This window comes from Ranitomeya variabilis, chromosome 1 (genome assembly GCF_051348905.1).
Source record: "Ranitomeya variabilis isolate aRanVar5 chromosome 1, aRanVar5.hap1, whole genome shotgun sequence".
In the NCBI taxonomy this organism is placed as follows: domain Eukaryota; kingdom Metazoa; phylum Chordata; class Amphibia; order Anura; family Dendrobatidae; genus Ranitomeya; species Ranitomeya variabilis.
In genome coordinates, this window is record NC_135232.1 from 1,121,289,545 (window position 1) to 1,121,310,452 (window position 20,908).

At 40.6% G+C, this 20,908-nt stretch overlaps 1 gene segment (V, D, J or C); it reads right to left on the bottom strand.

Moving 5' to 3' along the window:
• Positions 1 to 4,293: 4,293 nt before the first annotated feature.
• Positions 4,294 to 20,908, bottom strand: part of LOC143793363 (Ig kappa chain V region Mem5-like) — a 664,839-nt gene continuing 648,224 nt past the window's right edge. Inside the window, 2 exon segments of the V gene segment in view lie at positions 4,294 to 4,823; positions 9,304 to 9,341. Of these exon segments, the coding sequence occupies positions 4,501 to 4,823; positions 9,304 to 9,341 (361 nt within the window).

The window sequence follows — 20,908 nt, forward strand, 5'->3', positions numbered from 1 at the left end:
TGTGTAGAATCACCACAGTAGTAACACAAGCCATTCTGGCGTCTATGAATTTTCCGCTCATTTCTAGTCAGGATTCTATCACATTGCATTAAATCAGGTGTTTGTTCAGACAGCACCATAGGTGAATTTGCGGTTTTTCTATCACATTGCCTTAAATCAGGTGCCTGTTCAGACAACACCATAAGGGAATTTGCGGTTTTGCGCTCCCGCAACCGCCGGTCAATTTGAATAGCCATGGCCATGGAATCATTTAGACCTGTGGGAATAGGGAAACCCACCATCACATTCTTAATGGCTTCAGAAAGGCCATTTCTAAAATTTGCGGCCAGTGCACACTCGTTCCACTGAGTCAGCACGGACCATTTCCGAAATTTTTGGCAATACACTTCAGCCTCGTCCTGGCCCTGAGACATAGCCAGCAAGGCTTTTTCTGCCTGAATCTCAAGATTGGGTTCCTCATAAAGTAAACCGAGCGCCAGAAAAAACGCATCAATATCCGCCAATGCCGGATCTCCTGGCGCCAGCGAGAAGGCCCAATCCTGAGGGTCGCCCCGTAAAAAAGAAATAACAATTTTCACTTGCTGAGCGGAGTCTCCAGATGAACAGGGTCTCAGGGACAAAAATAATTTACAATTATTCCTGAAATTTCTAAACTTAAATCGGTCTCCGAAAAACAATTCAGGAATCGGTATCTTAGGTTCTGACATAGGATTTCTGGTAACATAATCTTGTATGCCCTGCACACGAGCAGCAAGCTGGTCCACACTTGTAATCAAGGTCTGGACATTCATGTCTGCAGCAAGCTTGAGCCACTCAGAGGTAAAGGGGAAAAGAAAAAAAAAAATGAGAGAGAGAAAAAAAAAACTCAGAATTTTCTTTCCTATAATCCCGCTTCTGCAATGCATATAACATTTAATACTGGCCTGGCAAACTGTTATGACCCCAATGGCGAGGGTCTCAGAGAAATAGGTAAGTCTGCGAAGTACAAAAATCCAGCTCATAGGGCAGTGGTAACTGGGTTGACCATATATCTACTCCTAACGCCAACACTAGAAGTAGCCGGGGAACATGCCTACGTTGGACGCTAGATGTCTCGCGCCAGCCGGAGAACTAACTACCCCTAGAAGAGGAAAACAAAGACCTCTCTTGCCTCCAGAGAAAGGACCCCAAAAGTAGGATACAAGCCCCCCACAAATAATAACGGTGAGGTAAGAGGAAATGACAAACATAGAAATGAACTAGGTTTAGCAAAGAGAGGCCCGCTTACTAATAGCAGAATGTAGTAAGATAACTTATATGGTCAACAAAAACCCTATCAAACATCCACGCTGGAAATTCAAGAACCCCCGAACCGTCTAACGGCCCGGGGGGAGAACACCAGCTCCCTAGAGCTTCCAGCAAGGACAGGATACAGATTAAGTACAAGCTGGACAAAAATGCAAACAAAAACAAATAGCAAAAAGCAAGAAAGCAGACTTAGCTTAATCTAGCAGGAACCAGGATCAGTAGACAAGAGCACAACAGATTAGCTCTGATTACAACGTTGCCAGGCATTGAACTGAAGGTCCAGGGAGCTTATATAGCAACACCCCTGAACTAACGGCCCAGGTGAGCATACAAGGGATGACTGACATACCCAGAGTCAAATCACAAGTAACCACTAGAGGGAGCCAAAAAGCAAATTCACAACACAGTAGCAATTGTTCCTTCCCAGTGTTTGACTGGGTCCTGGCTTCTACAATGTTCACCCAGTGTGCTGTCAGGGAAATGTAGCATCCCTAGCCATAAGCGCTTGTTCAGGTGTCCGTGGTTAAGTGGACCTTTCCACGGCTGATGTTATAAGACACATGCTTGCGTAAGGCAGGTATGGCACACCGGGAGAAATAGTGGTGGTTGGGGACTGAGTACCCTTGGACGGTCGGGGGATTGAGGGTGGGTGGCTGCATATTGAGGCCTGTGTTCCAAGGACTGAGGTAGGGACAACTGAACATTGCGCAGGGACAAGGTCTTATGCTGTGACAAGGTGGTTGCTGATGGTGGTTGCAAGTGCTCAATGACAGGTGCAGGGTGCATCTTCACCTACCTCATGGACAGGGGATTGGCATGCCTGTAGAACAGGGTCTTCCATAGTGGCAGTGATCTTACCTGCAGACACTGTTTCTGGACCCTGGCATTTGGCCCAAGTAGTCGAGTGCTTTGCTTGCATGTGCCTGAGCATGCTGGTAGTGGTGAGGCTGGTAGGCATGCTGCCCAGCTGATGCTGGCATTCCAGATGTTGCAAATGGCTTTTTTTTGGGTTAACTGGACTGTTTTTAAAAAAGCACCACACTTGGGAATACCTAATCCTTGGCTTGGCAACGTCTCCCATGTTGGTGCTCTGGGGATCAGTTGCCTGAATTGTGTCTCTGGCCACCCCACTGCCTCTACCTGCCTGCATTGATGCTGCATATCCCTCTTCTTTTATGCTGCTGTCCTTGCTCTGCATGTCATCTTTTCAGGAAGGGTCAGTGACTTCATTGTTCACCATCTCCTCTTCCACTTACGCACCCTGGTCTTCCTCCTAACTTGCTGATGTAACAACACTTGCTGGCAATTGTGTCTCATCATCATCCAGCTCTTTTGACAGTAATTGCATTTTCCCACCATCGCCTTCTTGTGAGCGTGGCTGCTCAAACATTTGAGCATCGTTACATGCGATCTCCTCATGTCCTGGTCGGAACATGCAAGGCGAGAGGCCACAATCTATAAATGGAAGTGTGAACAGCTCTTCAGAGTGTCCAAGTGTGGGATCATCAGCATTCGGCATGGTGGGAGGAAGGAGGATCAGGGTGAGGATTATGTGTTCCAGAAACACTGCTACGGAGACTGAAACATGTGACAGACAGGGGGGTGCTGGCAAAGTGACTGGAAGCATTATCTGCTATCCATCCAACAACCTTCAATTTGTTTTAAGCCAGATAGATTTTTGTTTCCTCTGAAATAGAGAACAGAAGATACTTTAGAAACCTCTGTATCTGAAAGACACATGTATTATGGACTCCTAAAACACTGAAACCAAAACTTAGCCCAACGGTTTTCAAAATGAAATAAGTGCACATTGTTATGTAATATATGTACGTTTTCTGTAACCAGTAAGTAAGAAATGTTATGGGTTTATATGTAGTGTAAAAAGATAGATTGATGGATAATATATAGAAAGATAGATAGATAGAAAACCTCTACAAAGGACCTCCTGGTTTGATACAACACATTGACCCTCTTCTTTGAATGGACCATCCCACTAGAAGATGAACATCTTCAGATGATCATCTCAAAGAAGTTGGAAGTGTGTAAGAGCTTTCTAATACTCTATTATATGACCACTAAAATATATATCTGGATATCAATGGATAGATATACATGGTGCTCATGAGCTCCATATGATCCATCTGGATTTGTTGGGCACCTGAGGAAAGCTGTCACAATTGATTTTGAGCACAGAAAGGTCTAAGGGGTAACTATATGAACTTTATGCAGCCTTTCAGGCCCATGCCGAATGTTTGGTCCATAGGGGAGATATTAATTGGACCCTATCAACACAGATCGGAAGAGGTTGGGGGGCAATCTGCAGGCGAGTATGAGACTTCTATATACCTGTGCCCTTAAAGGGTTATTCCAGTCCAAAAAAGTTATCTTCTCTAATCGAGGTATGGGATAAGTTACTGATTACTACAAATCTGACTTCTGGGACTTCAGAGATCTTAAGTTTGGAGATCTTGGCTTCCTCTGGCAGTACCATAAATAGCAGTGGTCAAGCATGTGAATCTTCACTTCATACAAGATGTGATCTTGCGGTCAGCAAGTTATCTCCTCTTCTATGGATAAGAGAGAACTTGTTTTTTTGGAAGGGACTTCTATTCATCACTTCTGTTGACCATGTTGTGGCTTATAGTTTTGTATAACCTTTCATTTTGAACAATTTTTTTTAGTTAGAAGGGACCTCAAAAACAAGTTGCTCACATTATGTGCAGCTGCTAAGATCTCCAACGATCAGCTGTAATCCACAGTGGAAGCTGCCAAGTATTCCTTTTTTCTCAGCAGCCCCCCAATAGTGTACATTAAGGATTATAAAGTAAGGAACTCATTGAGGTTAGTGACCTATTTATGTAATCTACCTGTGGACTGAGATATACTCTCCGCTATGGATAATTGATGAGGGTCCTGAATGAAGAACGTCCTTTATTAACTCCAATAGGGATTTGGGAATTTTTCAAATAAATAAATAATAATAAATAATTATAAACCAAACCAGTATGAAGCAGAATATTTTTTTATTTATTTTTCTGACATATTATGAAAAGAAGCAGAAAACAGTTATCATTTGTTTCTATGACGTGATTTACAATAATACAAAAAGTTGTGTTTTGCCATATCTGATCGCATGGCTTATATAAGGCGCATATTGTTGTAAATCGACATGCAGCACGGAATGCATTAAATACAGAAATGGGGAATAGTCTCCTAACACTCTGCCGTCTTGAAGCTCTTCACCAATGCTGAGGACAGAGTCTTATGTGTCACCTCACAGGCTATTACGGCATACTTCTTGTACTCCTCCGAGCTGAGGGTGAACATACTGCTCATACTGTAGGTATTGTCTTCATCCTTGATATAGTCACTGTCCTTCACCTCACTGGTTACAACCTTGTTGTCCGCCTTCCATACCACCTTGGCTTCTCTTGGGTAGAATTTATCGATCAGACAGACACTTGTCGCCTTTCCTATCTTTAATTCGTCATCAGATGGACGGAAGATTGATACAGAAGGAACCGCATTTTCTCTTCCTGCAACAAAGAATGGACATGGTTTAGTTTTTCTAAAGTGAAAAGGAGAAAATGTGGTCACACGTTTGGCAATGTTTAAAAAACAACAAAGCTGAATGTTACTTACAAAAATATATGTAAGAACAACATAAATAATATATATATTATTATAAATAGGTATTATGTTAAGTCTATCTATTATCTATCTCTCAGCTATCTATCTAATGAAGACGTGATGATGTGTCAGTCTATCTATCTTTACGTTTTTATAATTTTTAGTTTTGGTTAAAAATAAGAATATCAACTTTGCTGGCATCGCTGCGGTACCAGGATATAAGTAATGATGGATAAATAAACAACAGCTAGATACACAGATAGATAATAGATATATAGATAATAGAGATAGATAATGTTTAGATATATAGATAAATAATAGCTAAAAGACAGATTTATATTGGACAGATAGATAATTAGATATATAATAGATAGATAAATAGATAATAGATGATAGATAGATAATAGATAGATAATAGATAATAGATAGATAATAGATGATAGATAGATAATAGATAGATAATAGATAATAGATAATAGAGATAGATAATGTTTAGATATATAGATAAATAATAGCTAAAAGATAGATTTATATTGGACAGATAGATAATTAGATATATAATAGATAGATGATAGATAGATAGATAACAGATAAATAATAGATAATAGATAGATAATAGATAATAAATATATGATAGCTAAATAATATATCTACAGATAGATAATAGATAAATAAAAGACAGATAATAGATAATAGATAAATAATAGATAGATAGATAATAGACAGATAATAGAAACAGATAGACAGATATTGGATAAATAGATATAAGATAGATGGATATATAGATAGATACAGTAAAACCTCTACAAAACAAAGGTTTCTAATCAAAACTTTACTTTTGTCCTCTAATATAATTATTGAATTCACCGTCTTCTTTGAAAGGTCCATCCCTCATGAAGTCCTGCACTTGCCATTCTTTAATTATAACTAGAACGGGCAACCGCTTCAACTCCAGTACGTCGGCTTTTACAGTTCACTGAACATGATGGGACATGAGGTGTGCGGATGTCTCATGAAAACTGACATTTTAACATCTTTTGGGGATTATAATGACATTATTCTGAACAGACGGTCTGTACGTTTAGCTATTAGCAACAATCTATTTTCCTTGTTAAAAAAATTAAACTTAAAATAAATATAAATAATAAATATAAAATATACTAAGCTACTTGATAAAAATCAATAAACTAATTTTATGTTAAGTGTAAGTCCCCTATTTCCTAATCGTGAATTGGTTTTATTGTAATTTTTGTTAATTCGAAAAAGAGTGCTGAAAATCTTAATTAAAGGAAAATAATATATAAAAAAAGAATCACATTTATGAAGAAAACTTAAAAAATGCAGTTATAAATTCTATACTTGTTACAATATGAGCAATTTTTCTTTAAAAAATGTAATAAATTTAATCAGTGATCAACGATGAACGGAATAATAACTGTTCAATGAGCCACTGTTAAATACTTAATATATTAGACTAAATTTTGGAGAATTACTTACTTCTTAAGTCTATCTATTTCATGGCCCGAGATGACCCACAATAACTGATTGTAGCTACTTCCTCATACAAACACTCAGATGTGTAATTCGTTTTAGTCATTTTATTTACTAGTATAATTTTAGGGTAAGTTAATAAAATAAGTTTTTGAAATTTTCTTTTTTTCCCCAAAAAGTATCGTTCTTATTACTTATGATTAAATTCTAAAAACAAATACTATAATGTGAATTTAAACCATAGATATATAATAATCCTATATTTAATTCTTCTATTAATTTACATTTTAAAAAATAAAGATTGAATGACTATAAATGTATATAAAAAAAAAAAAACATGAACATTCCAATCGGAATTCTAAATAACCACTTGCTATGTCATGATTTTTATGTTCAAGAACACTAAACTCTTCATACAAACCCATACTGCTGTGGAAAAAGTGTTTTCCCTTTGTATTATTTACAGTTGATAAAACAATATATATTTTTTAATTTTTCTTGTATTTACAGCCAAAAAAACAGATAAAATGATCAGTTATTTAACTTTTTTTTTTACTAACAACAGCTAAAAATAAGTGATAGACATATAAAAGTGATCTAACTTATTAAATTTCTTTTAAAACTTTTTTCAAAAGGTAAAATTGGACCATAGCTAAAATGATCACAACCGGTCCCCAAAATCGTCATCTATGGTTGTTTCCTTCACGCCTTATTATTACTCTCATCAGGTACTATGCCCATTTTTGTGCTCTCCATATTTTAAGTAAAATTATCTACACTCACTTGAGTCCTAATCAGGCAAAATAATGTAATTTTTACCTTTTTTTTTAACCAAAAATAGATAATATAAAAGTTACAAAAATATAACATATTTAAGAAACAAGAATAAATAGAAAAAAGGTTAAAATTAAAAAGCAAAGCAAAATAACAAGAATAGATACTAATCAAGAAAAATAAAAAAAAGTTAAAACCTTACATCTTAAAGTATACTTACGTTTAATCTCTACTGTGGTTTTACTGCCAAAAGTGAGCCACATTAGAAACTGTCTCTATGCTCAACGTGCAAAAACCTGCCGTATACTGTTGTGCCTCATGTTTCACATCCTCTTAAAAAATCACATGCAATTTTTTTTTTTATTGTTTTCTTTACTTCTTCATTAGTTAAAATTAAACTCTAGAATGATCATTATTTCCCTTAAATCCCCATGTCCAGTGTCGATTTTTAAAATGATACTTAAAATATCCATAGAAAAAAAAAGTGTTTTCCCTTTGTATTATTTACAGTTGATAAAAAAAGATTATTATTTTTTTATTTTTCTTGTATTTACAGCCAAAAAAAACCAGATAAAATCATCGGTTATTTAACTTTTTTTTTTCCAAGAACTGCTATCTGCATATTTGTTAATACTATTATGTGATCTATATCATATATTATCTCTATTTTCTATGTTCTGATTTTTATGTGAAAATAATTCTCTAAAGTGAACAATATTCATCATATAAAAAACCCATAGAGCAGTGGCTAAAATTTTGTCTTCCAATACAGGTATATGATGAATATTTTTTAAATCATTTAGATTCACTCAAAGTCCATCGAAATAATAAAATATTTTGAATATTTTTTTTAAATAAAAGGTTAAAAAGATAGACAAAAAAAGATCTAAAATTAACAAGAGTCGATACTACTCAAAAATAATGAAAAACATAAAACTTACATTTAAAGGGGTACTTACGTTTAATTTCTACAGTGGTTTTTTGACCAAAAGTGTACCACAGTACACAGTTCCCCTATACTCGTCACACCAAAACCTGCTGTAGACTGCTGTCGCTTAAATTTACACATCCTCTTTAACATCACCTACATTGGGCAATTTTTAACTTTTCTTTTTTTCATTATAAGTTTTTTTTTTTTTTTTTAAATAGTCCCTAAGAAGAACGATCATTATTTATCTCCCTCAACACCTAAAATCTTAATTTACGGTTGTACCATTTTTTTTAAATAAAAAATATACATATCGAAGCTTTAGAGGAAAAAACTATGGTAATACTATAAAGTTATTAAAACTATAATATCTTCCCTTTATATCATGGCAAAATGACTGTGAAGATAACTTTTCATACAAACTCTCATTTTTCTCTAAGTATAGTTGTACCATTTTCATATCTATGGCTACTACTATGTATTTTTTATGTACTTTTTTGCTATTTATAACTTAAATTTAGGTCAAGTTACACAGATTGACTTAAAGCCAGGTAAAATAATCAAATAAGGTACTTTTTTGGGGGGGCCAAAAACAACACATAAAAACATATACTCATGTAAAAAAAATACAAAAAAATTGCAAGAAAGAGATACTAATCAAGAAAAATGAGAAAGATAAAAAACGTACATTTAAAGGTGTACTTACGTTTAATGTCTACAGTGGTTTTTTGGCCAAAAGTGTACCACAGTAGATAGTTCCTCTGAACTCGTCATACAAAAACCTACTCTGGGTCAACTTACTTGTCTTCTTTATAACTTTTTAATTGTTTTATTTACTATTTAATTTTTATGAAATTGACCCTATCAAGACTGACCATTATCTACTCCCCCAATATCAATCTATTGTTGTGCCCTCTTCTAAATTAAACTATACATATTAAAGCAGTAGAGGAAAAACAAAACTAATATATTAGTATATTACTTATGGTAATACTATAATTATATTTTAAAAATAGTGTCGTTATTATAGCTACTTACTATACTATAATTTCTGTATGAAAAGTTACTATTCACATAGTTCCCAGAACAGAGAAAAAAAGCAGAGAAAAAAAGGAAAAACCTATAAAAGTAACAAGAGATACCAATCAAGAAAAAATGAGAAAGATAAAACTTACATTTAAAGGTGTACTTACGTTTAATTTCTACAGTGGTTTTTTGTCCAAAAGTGAACCACAGTAGATAGTTCCCCTATACTCGTCATACAAAAACCTACTATGTTCTGCTGAGGATTCATTTACATGTTCTCTTTAAAGTCAAGTAACTTTTAAAATTATTTTCTTTACTTTTATTTAAAAAAAAATAAATGAGTAAAAAGAATGACCGTTATTTACCCTAATCTAATCTTGCGCTAATTCTTTTAGCTAATTTATACAATCTTTAGAAAATAAAAAAAATCATATTGCATAATGGTAATACTATAATGTCCTCTAAAATGATAATATCTTAACTTTCTATACTATGATTTCTATGGCTATAGAATTTCCTATAAAGATCACACAAAAAACCTTTCCGTCATTATTTCTCACATGTTTTAGTGATTTCCAAAACACCATACTTTTGTAGGCAAAAGTCTTTACTCTATTATTCTCTATGGCTTGCACATTTTTGGGGTCTTATCCTGTTATATATATTTTTAAATGGAAGTCAAATTACTTAGATTCCCTAAAAGTCATGTAAAATAATCAAACGTTTGATACGTTTTTTATTTTACCAAAAACAGATAAAAAAACTGACAAAAACCCAAACTTTTAAACAAGAAAAATTAACAAAATAATACTTAGATTTCCAGTTATAGTTGTTGAACAATTGCTTTTTTTTAACATTTTTTATTACTTACATCACTACTTAGCCCCACAAATAATGATAGGAGAATGAGAACCGCTCTTTACAATACTTAGGTCAAAAATGTTCCACAAAGATGAAGAAGAACAAACTGCATAAAACTAATCATAATAATCAGATACAGAACAAACAATGCTTACATTTAATGGTGCACTTACGTTTTATTTCTAGTGTGGTTCCTTTACCGAACGTCCACCACAGTAACAAGTCTGTATTACCTGTCTGCACAAAAACCTTTCTTAAATAGGAAAAGTCTCTTGGGTTCATATTTTGCAGATGTATTTCTAATTTTAGCTGAGGTTAAAATACTTCAAAATCAGTCACCTGAAGAGAAGAAAAAAAATTACATCAAATGACTTAACCACAACCCATCACCTCACTGGCGCCTCGTGTCCCAATGGATGTGCACTTTCCATTAGACACAGTTCACTCAATTTTTTAAAAAAAATGTCCAATTTTTATCCAGAAAAAAAATCAAATAATTTTTCATCAGTATCATTATTCGTATGCCATCATTCCAAATAATAGTTTCCTTTTTTAAGAATTGCAATGTAATCTACTATACAGCTGATGCGTTTGGGATCTGATTTTTTGGCGCATTCATAAAGTTTTATTCTGACATATGGAAGAGAGTAAAGCGTTTTGATATTTTTTCATGTAGACAATCCGTCAGTATTAAAAAATTGACTATCTGACCAGCCGAATTCTATAAAATTGTTCTGAGTGCTGTCTGTGTGATCTACGTTTTTTCCACGGACAGCGAAAATGCGGTGGTGTGAGCATAGTCGTATCCAGTGTATCTTCATCCTGGGAATGCAGTCCTGGAGCTACTGCTGCCTAACATCATTAAATTCACACTGCTAGCAAAGAAGTACAGAGCCTTATATCCTGTTGACTTTTCCACATTCAACATTTTTTTACGTTACACCCACAAACGTAAATGTATTTTATTGGGATTTTACGTGATACCAACATAGAAGAACACGTATTTGTGAAGTATAAAGGAAATGATACATGGTTTTCTAATTATTTAAAAAACATACCGTATTATTCGGACTATAAGACACAATTTTTTCCTCCAAAAATGTTTAGGAAAATGTTGGTGCATCTTATAGTCCTGATGTACCTGCTCTGGCTGTGGTGGAGAAGCAGCAGCGGCAGAGCAGCGGGTCACAGGAGGCAGGAGCTGGCTCCTGCGGCTATATCCTGTGCCCACTGCTAAAGAGAAATGAATATTCACTGCATTCCACGCCCATTGGTTTGGAATGCAGTGAATATTAATTTCTCTTTAATAGCAGACATGCTGTTAGCCGTAGCAGCCTGCTTCCTGCATATCTGTGTGTCCGTTAATTAAGGCAATGAATATTCACTGCTCTCCACTCACATAGGCATGGAATGCAGTGAATATTCAGTCCCTTTAGTAGTGGCAACACGCGAATGCCTGGCAGCTGCAGGTAGCCAGTGGCTCTGGCTAACACTGTGCCTAGTATTAACCCCTTCCTGACCTGTGACTCAGCGTATGGGTCATGAAAGTCGATGCCAATCTGACCTATGACGCATATGCTGTGTCACAGATGATTCCTGCAGGCCGGGTGAAAGGGTTAACTCCAATTTCACCCAACCTACAGGAGCAGAGGGAGTGGTACTTCAGCCCAGAGGAGGGTGGCTTTGTCCCCCCGTGGTTACGATCTCTCTGATTGGCTGTTGAAAGTGAAAGAGCCAATCAGAGCAATTGTAATATTTCAGCAATGAAAATTGATGGCCGATGCTGCAATATCATCGGCCATGGCTGGAGACCCCAATCTGCCCCCCCACCGACTGACAGCGGAGATCTGGTGCCGCTGTCAGCCTTTCCTGCCCCTCCATTCTGTCCCCACTGCACTCCTCTCCCCTCTGCCCCCCTTCCTGTCCAGCGCCCCCCCGCTGTCCGATCCCACCCCCCATACTTACCGAGTCCTGGGGTCCCTCCCAGTGTCCGTCCGGCTTCCAGGATGGGCGCCGCCATCTTGCAAAATGGCAGGCACATGCGCAGTGCGCCCCCCGAATCTGCCAGCTGGCAGATTCGTTCATTCATTTTGATCACTGTGATACATCCTATCACAGTGATCAAAATGAAAAAAACAGTAAATAGCTCCCCCTTTATCGCCCCCATAGGTAGGGAACATCATAAAATAAAGAAATTATATTTATTTTTATTTTTCCACTAGGGTTAGGGTTAGAACTAGGGTTAGGGTTAGGGCTAGGGTTAGGGCTAGGGTTAGGGCCAGGGTAAGGGCTAGGGTTAGGGTTAGGGCTAGAGTTAGGGTTAGGGCTAGGGTTAGGGCTAGGGTTAGGCTTCTTTCACACTTGCGTCGGTATGGCTCCGTCGCTAAGCATCGGCGCGACGTACCGACGCACGTTGTAAAATTTGGGCACAACGTGGGCAGCGGATGTAGTTTTTCAATACATCCGCTGCCCATTCTGAAGTCCAGGGAGGAGGGGGCGGAGTTCTGGCCACGTATGCACGGTAGAAAATAGCGGAAACGACGTATGAAAAAATGTTCCCTTGAACGTTTTTTCGTGACGATGGTCTGCCAAAACACGATGGATCCAGTGCACAATGGACGCGACGTTTGGCCATACGTCGTGATCCATTGTCAATACAAGTCTATGGGAAAAAACGCATCTTGCGGGCACATTTGCAGGATCTGTTTTTTCCCTAAAACGACAGATTGCGACGTACGTCACATGACGCAAGTGTGAAAGAAGCCTTAGGGTTAGAACTAGGGTTAGGGTTAGGGCTAGGGTTAGGGTTGCAATTAGGGTTAGAATTAGGGTTAGGATTAGGGTTGCAATTAGGGTTAGAGTTAGAATTAGGGTTAGGGTTAGAACCAGGGTTAGGGTTAGAATTAAGGTTAGAATTATGGTTAGGGTTAGAATTAGAGTTAGGGTTAGAATTAGGGTTAGGGTTGGAATTAGGGTATGTGCAAACGGTGCAGATTTGGCTGCGGATTCGCAGCAGTTTTCCATGCGGTGTACAGAACCATGTAAATCTATGGAAAAGCAAATCTGCTGTGCTCATGGTGCAGAAAATACCATGCGTTTTACACCTGCTCCTCAATAGGAATCCGCTGGTGTAAAACCACAGGTGAAATCCGTACAAAAAAAAGCAGGAAATCCGGGGTAAATCCGCAGATAAAATGCTGTGCGTTTTACCTGCGGATTTTTCAAAAACGGTACAAAAAAATCCGCACACGAATCCGCAACGTGGGCACATAGCCTTAGGGTTAGGGTTGGAATTGGAGTTATGGTTGGGATTAGGGTTGGGGTTGGAATTAGGGATAAGATTAGGGTTAGGCTTGTGGTTAGGGTTATGATTAGGGTTGGGATTAGGTCTAGCGGTGTGTTGGGGTTAGAGTTGTGGTTAGGGTTATGTGTTATGGACCTGGTGGTTAGGAGCACCCGGAATGACCTGATGGTTAAACCTGAAATAGGGACAAGCTCTGGGGAAGTGGGAACTCTGCTGACCGCAAACCCTACTCCTATCACACACACTAGAAATAGCCGTGGAGCGTACCTAACTCTCCCTAGACGCCTCTGCAGTGCCTAAGAGCTAACTACCCCTTAAAGAGAGAAATAGAAGCCTTACCTTGCCTCAGAGAAATTCCCCAAAGGGAAAGGCAGCCCCCACATATATTGAATGTGAGTTAAGAGGAAAGTCACAAACACAGGAATGAAACAGGTTTTAGCAAAGGAGGCCAGTCTTCACTAAATAGTCAGAGGATAGAAAAGGGAACTATGCGGTCAGCACAAAAAACTACAAAAGCCACGCAGATTATGCAAAAGACCTCCACACCGACTCACGGTGTGGAGGTGCAACTCTGCACCCCCAGAGCTTCCAGCTAGCAAGGAAATATCATGATAGCAAGCTGGACTAGAATTAGCAGTACTAAGAAATATATTCAGAAAGCAGTAACAACAAATGAACTATCAGGGACTTAGCTTCTGCTGGAGTAGACAGGTCATCAGAGAAGTCCAAGAGAGATCTGAACCAATACTGAGACATTGACAGCTGGCATGAAGTAACGATCTGAGTGGAGTTAAATAGGGAAGCCAGCATAGCAATAAACGAGGGCAGCTGAGAAAGCCAACCTCAAGGACCAGGAGTTCCACTCAAAGCCACCAGAGGGAGTCCAAGGACAGAACTCACCACAGTACCATTCATGACCACAGGAGGGAGTCCGAGAACGGAATTCACAACAGTACCCCCCCTTGAGGAGGGGTCACCGAACCCTCACCAGGGCCCCCAGGCTGATCAGGACGGGCCAAATGAAAGGCACGAACTAAATCGGCAGCATGGACATCGGAGGCAACAACCCAGGAATTATCCTCCTGACCATAACCCTTCCACTTAACCAGGTACTGGAGCTTCCGTCTTGAAATGCGAGAATCCAAAATCTTCTCTACCACATACTCCAACTCCCCCTCGACCAACACCGGAGCAGGAGGATCAACGGAGGGAACCATAGGCGCCACATATCTCCGCAACAACGACCTATGGAACACATTATGGATGGCAAAAGAAGCTGGAAGGACCAAACGAAATGACACAGGATTGAGAATTTCAGAAATCTTATAAGGACTAATGAAACGAGGTTTAAACTTAGGAGAAGAAACCTTCATAGGAACATAACGAGAAGACAACCAAACCAAATCCCCAACATGAAGTCGGGGACCAACACAGTGACGGCGGTTAGCGAAACGTTGAGCCTTCTCTTGGGACAACATCAAATTGTCCACTACGTGAGTCCAAATTTGCTGCAACCTGTCCACCACAGAATCCACACCAGGACAGTCAGAAGGCTCAACCTGCCCCGAAGAAAAACGAGGATGAAAACCAGAATTGCAAAAAAAAGGCGAAACCAAGATAGCTGAGCTAGCCCGATTATTAAGGGCGAACTCAGCCAATGGCAAGAAGGTCACCCAATTATCCTGATCAGCAGAAACAAAGCATCTGAGATAGATTTCCAAAGTCTGATTGGTTCATTCGGTTTGGCCATTTGTCTGATGGAAAGCCGAAGAAAAAGACAAATCAATGCCCATCTTAACACAAAAGGACCGCCAAAAGCTAGAGACAAACTGGGAACCTCTGTCAGACACAATGTTCTCCGGAATGCCATGCAAACGAACCACGTGCTGAAAAAATAGTGGAACCAAATCCGACAAGGAAGGTAATTTAGGCAAGGGTACCAAAAGGACCATCTTAGAAAAGCGATCACAAACCACCCAGATGACAGACATCCTTTGAGAGACAGGAAGATCTGAAATAAAATCCATGGAGACATGCGTCCAGGGCCTCTTCGGGACCGGCAAGGGCAAAAGTAACCCACTGGCACGAGAACAGCAGGGCTTGGCCTGAGCACAAGTCCCACAGGACTGCACAAAAGAACGCACATCCTGTGACAAGGAAGGCCACCAAAAGGACCTAGCCACCAAATCTCTGGTACCAAAAATCCCAGGATGACCAGCCAACACCGAACAGTGAACCTCAGAAATAACTCTGCTAGTCCATCTATCAGGGACAAACAGTCTCTCCGCTGGACAACGGTCAGGTCTATCAGCCTGAAACTCCTGCAGCACGCACCGCAAATCAGGGGAGATGGCAGACAGAATTACCCCCTCTTTGAGAATACCAGCAGGCTCAGGGACTCCCGGAGAATCAGGCACAAAACTCCTAGAAAGGGCATCAGCCTTCACATTCCTAGAACCAGGAAGGTACGACACCACAAAATCGAACCAGGAGAAATACAGCGACCATCGAGCCTGTCTAGGATTCAACCGCTTGGCAGACTCGAGATAAGTCAGATTCTTGTGATCCATCAAAACCACCTCGCGGTGCTTGGCTCCCTCAAGCCAATGTCGCCACTCCTCGAATGCCCACTTCATAGCCAGCAACTCCCGATTGCCAACATCATAATTACACTCAGCAGGCGAAAACTTTCTTGAAAAGAAAGCACATGGCTTCATCACAGAGCCATCAGAACTTCTTTGAGACAGTACAGCCCCAGCTCCAATCTCAGAAGCATCCACCTCGACCTGAAAAGGGAGCGAAACATCTGGCTGACGCAGCACAGGGGCCAAAGAAAAACAACGTTTCAGCTCCTGAAAAGCCTCTATGGCCGCAGAGGACCAATTCACCACATCAGCACCTTTCTTTGTCAAATCAGTCAAAGGTTTAACCACACTAGAAAAATTAGCGATGAAGCGACGGTAAAAATTAGCAAAGCCCAGGAATTTCTGAAGGCTCTTCACAGATGTAGGCTGAGTCCAATCATGGATGGCCTGGACTTTAACAGGGTCCATCTCGATAGTAGAAGGGGTAAAAATGAAGCCCAAAAAGGAAACTGTTGTGAAATTGGATTCTGGGCTCCCCCTGTGGCCACTTGTGGAATTTAACTTGTGTGTATCATCCCCTCTGTTCACCTGCTCCTATCAGGATGTGGGAGTTGCTATATAACCTTGCTCCTCTGTCAGTTTCATGCCGGTCAACAATGTAATCAGTAGCCTTTCTGTGCATGTTCCTGCTACTAGACAACTCCCAGCTAAGTTGGACTTTTGTCCTTGTGTGTTTTTGCATTTTGTTCCTGTTCACAGCTGCTGTTTCGTTACTGTGTCTGGAAAGCTCTTGTGAGCGGAAATTGCCACTCTGGTGTTATGAGTTAATGCTAGAGTCTTAAAGTAATTTCTGGATGGTGTTTTGTTAGGGTTTTCTGCTGACCATGAAAGTGCCCTTTCTGTCTTCATGCTATCTAGTAAGCGGACCTCGATTTTGCTAAACCTATTTTCATACTACGTTTGTCATTTCATCTTAAATCACCGCCAATATATGTGGGGGCCTCTGTCTGCCTTTTGGGAAAATTTCTCTAGAGGTGAGCCAGGACTGTCTTTTCCTCTGCTAGGATTAGGTAGTTCTCCGGCTGGCGCTGGGCATCTAGGGATAAAAAAACGTAGGCATGCTACCCGGCCACTTCTAGTTGTGCGGCAGGTTTAGTTCATGGTCAGTATAGTTTCCATCTTCCAAGAGCTAGTTCTCATATATGCTGGGCTATGTTCTCTCGCCATTGAGAATCATGACAGTTTGACCGGCCCAAAAAAGGGTTAAATTACTGGCTGAGAAAGGAGAGAAAAAAGAAGTCTGCTACAATTTTTTTTTTTTTTTTCCCTCTAGTTCTGAGTGTGCTCTTAATTGAATCACTTGCTAGTCTGCCTATACTGCAGCCTTCCTCTCTTCCTCTCCTTCTAATCCTTGAATGGCTCTGTGTTCACCTGTTTCAAATGGATCTTCAGAGTGTAGCTACAGGTTTGAATAATCTCGCCACAAAGGTACAAAATTTGCAAGATTTTGTTGTTCATGCACCTATGTCTGAGCCTAGAATTCCTTTGCCTGAGTTCTTCTCGGGGAATAGATCTCACTTTCAAAATTTTAAAAATAATTGCAAATTGTTTTTGTCCCTGAAGTCTCGCTCTGCCGGAGACCCTGCACAGCAGGTCAGGATTGTAATTTCCTTGCTCCGGGGCGACCCTCAAGACTGGGCTTTTGCATTGGCACCAGGGGATCCTGCGTTGCTCAATGTGGATGCGTTTTTTCTGGCCTTGGGGTTGCTTTATGAGGAACCTCATTTAGAGCTTCAGGCGGAAAAGGCCTTGATGTCCTTGTCTCAGGGGCAAGATGAAGCTGAAATATACTGCCAAAAATTCCGCAAATGGTCTGTGCTTACTCAGTGGAATGAGTGCGCCCTGGCGGCGATTTTCAGAGAAGGTCTCTCTGATGCCATTAAGGATGTTATGGTGGGGTTCCCTGTGCCTGCGAGTCTGAATGAGTCCATGACGATGGCTATTCAGATCGATAGGCGTCTGCGGGAGCGCAAACCTGTGCACCATTTGGCGGTGTCTACTGAGAAAACGCCAGAAAATATGCAATGTGATAGAATTCTGTCCAGAAGCGAGCGGCAGAATTTTAGACGAAAAAATGGGTTGTGCTTCTATTGTGGTGATTCAACTCATGTTATATCAGCATGCTTTAAGCGTACTAAGAAGCCTGACAAGTCTGTTTCAATTAGCACTTTACAGTCTAAGTTTATTCTATCTGTGACCCTGATTTGTTCTTTGTCATCTATTACCGCGGACGCCTATGTCGACTCTGGCGCTGCTTTGAGTCTTATGGATTGGTCCTTTGCCAAACGCTGTGGGTATGATTTGGAGCCATTGGAGGCTCCGATACCTCTGAAAGGGATTGACTCCACCCCATTGGCTAGTAATAAACCACAATACTGGACACAAGTGACTATGCGTGTTAATCCGGATCACCAGGAGGTTATTCGCTTTCTGGTGCTGTATAATCTACATGATGTTTTGGTGCTGGGATTGCCATGGCTGCAATCTCATAACCCAGTCCTCGACTGGAGAGCTATGTCTGTGTTAAGCTGGGGATGTAAAGGAACTCATGGGGACATACCTTTGGTTTCCATTTCATCATCTATTCCCTCTGAGATTCCTGAATTCTTGTCTGACTTTCGTGACGTTTTTGAAGAACCCAAGGTTGGTTCACTACCTCCGCACCGGGAGTGCGATTGTGCCATAGACTTGATCCCGGGTAGTAAATACCCTAAGGGTCGTTTATTTAATCTGTCGGTGCCTGAACACGCTGCTATGCGAGAATATATAAAGGAGTCCTTGGAAAAGGGACATATTCGTCCTTCGTCATCTCCCTTAGGAGCCGGTTTTTTCTTTGTGTCTAAGAAAGACGGCTCTTTGAGGCCGTGTATTGATTATCGACTTTTGAATAAAATCACTGTTAAATATCAATATCCGTTACCACTGCTTACTGATTTGTTTGCTCGTATAAAGGGGGCCAAGTGGTTCTCTAAGATTGATCTCCGTGGGGCGTATAATTTGGTGCGAATCAAGCAGGGGGATGAGTGGAAAACCGCATTTAATACGCCCGAGGGCCATTTTGAGTATTTGGTGATGCCTTTTGGTCTTTCAAATGCCCCTTCAGTCTTCCAGTCCTTTATGCATGACATTTTCCGCGATTATTTGGATAGATTTATGATTGTGTATCTGGATGATATTCTGATTTTTTCGGATGACTGGGACTCTCATGTCCAGCAGGTCAGGAGGGTTTTTCAGGTTTTGCGGTCTAATTCCTTGTGTGTGAAGGGTTCTAAGTGTGTTTTTGGGGTTCAGAAGATTTCCTTCTTGGGATACATTTTTTCCCCCTCTTCCATCGAGATGGATCCTGTCAAGGTTCAGGCTATTGGTGATTGGACGCAACCCTCTTCTCTTAGGAGTCTTCAGAAATTTTTGGGCTTTGCTAACTTTTATCGTCGATTTATTGCTGGTTTTTCTGATGTTGTAAAACCATTGACTGATTTGACTAAGAAGGGTGCTGATGTTGCTGATTGGTCCCCTGATGCTGTGGAGGCCTTTCGGGAGCTCAAGCGCCGCTTTTCTTCCGCCCCATTGTTGCGTCAGCCTGATGTTGCTCTTCCTTTTCAGGTTGAGGTCGACGCTTCTGAAATCGGAGCTGGGGCGGTGTTGTCGCAGAGAAGTTCCGACTGCTCCGTGATGAGACCTTGTGCTTTTTTTTCCCGTAAATTTTCGCCCGCCGAGCGGAATTATGATATTGGGAATCGGGAGCTTTTGGCCATGAAGTGGGCTTTTGAGGAGTGGCGTCACTGGCTTGAGGGGGCCAGACATCAGGTGGTGGTATTGACTGACCACAAAAATTTAATTTACCTTGAGTCTGCCAGGCGCCTGAATCCTAGACAAGCGCGCTGGTCGTTGTTTTTCTCTCGGTTTAATTTTGTGGTGTCTTACCTACCGGGTTCTAAGAATGTTAAGGCGGATGCCCTTTCTAGGAGTTTTGAGCCTGACTCCCCTGGTAATTCTGAGCCCACAGGTATCCTTAAAGATGGAGTGATATTGTCTGCCGTTTCTCCAGACCTGCGGCGGGCCTTGCAGGAGTTTCAGGCGGATAGACCTGATCGTTGCCCACCTGGTAGACTGTTTGTTCCTGATGATTGGACCAGTAGAGTCATCTCTGAGGTTCATTCTTCTGCGTTGGCAGGTCATCCTGGAATCTTTGGTACCAGGGATTTGGTGGCAAGGTCCTTCTGGTGGCCTTCCCTGTCACGAGATGTGCGAGGCTTTGTGCAGTCTTGTGACGTTTGTGCTCGGGCCAAGCCTTGTTGTTCTCGGGCTAGTGGATTGTTGTTACCCTTGCCTATCCCGAAGAGGCCTTGGACGCACATCTCGATGGATTTTATTTCGGATCTGCCTGTTTCTCAGAAGATGTCTGTCATCTGGGTGGTGTGTGACCGTTTCTCTAAGATGGTCCATCTGGTTCCCTTGCCTAAGTTGCCTTCTTCTTCCGAGTTGGTTCCTCTGTTTTTTCAAAATGTTGTTCGTTTGCATGGTATTCCGGAGAATATCGTTTCTGACAGAGGGACCCAATTCGTGTCTAAATTTTGGCGGGCATTCTGTGCTAGGATGGGCATAGATTTGTCTTTTTCGTCTGCTTTCCATCCTCAGACTAATGGCCAGACCGAGCGGACTAATCAGACCTTGGAGACATATTTGAGGTGTTTTGTGTCTGCGGATCAGGATGATTGGGTTGCTTTTTTGCCTTTGGCGGAGTTCGCCCTCAATAATCGGGCCAGCTCTGCCACCTTGGTGTCCCCGTTTTTCTGTAATTCGGGGTTTCATCCTCGATTTTCCTCCGGTCAAGTGGAATCTTCGGATTGTCCTGGAGTGGATGCTGTGGTGGAGAGGTTGCATCAGATTTGGGGGCAGGTGGTGGACAATTTGAAGTTGTCCCAGGAGAAGACTCAGCTTTTTGCCAACCGCCGTCGTCGT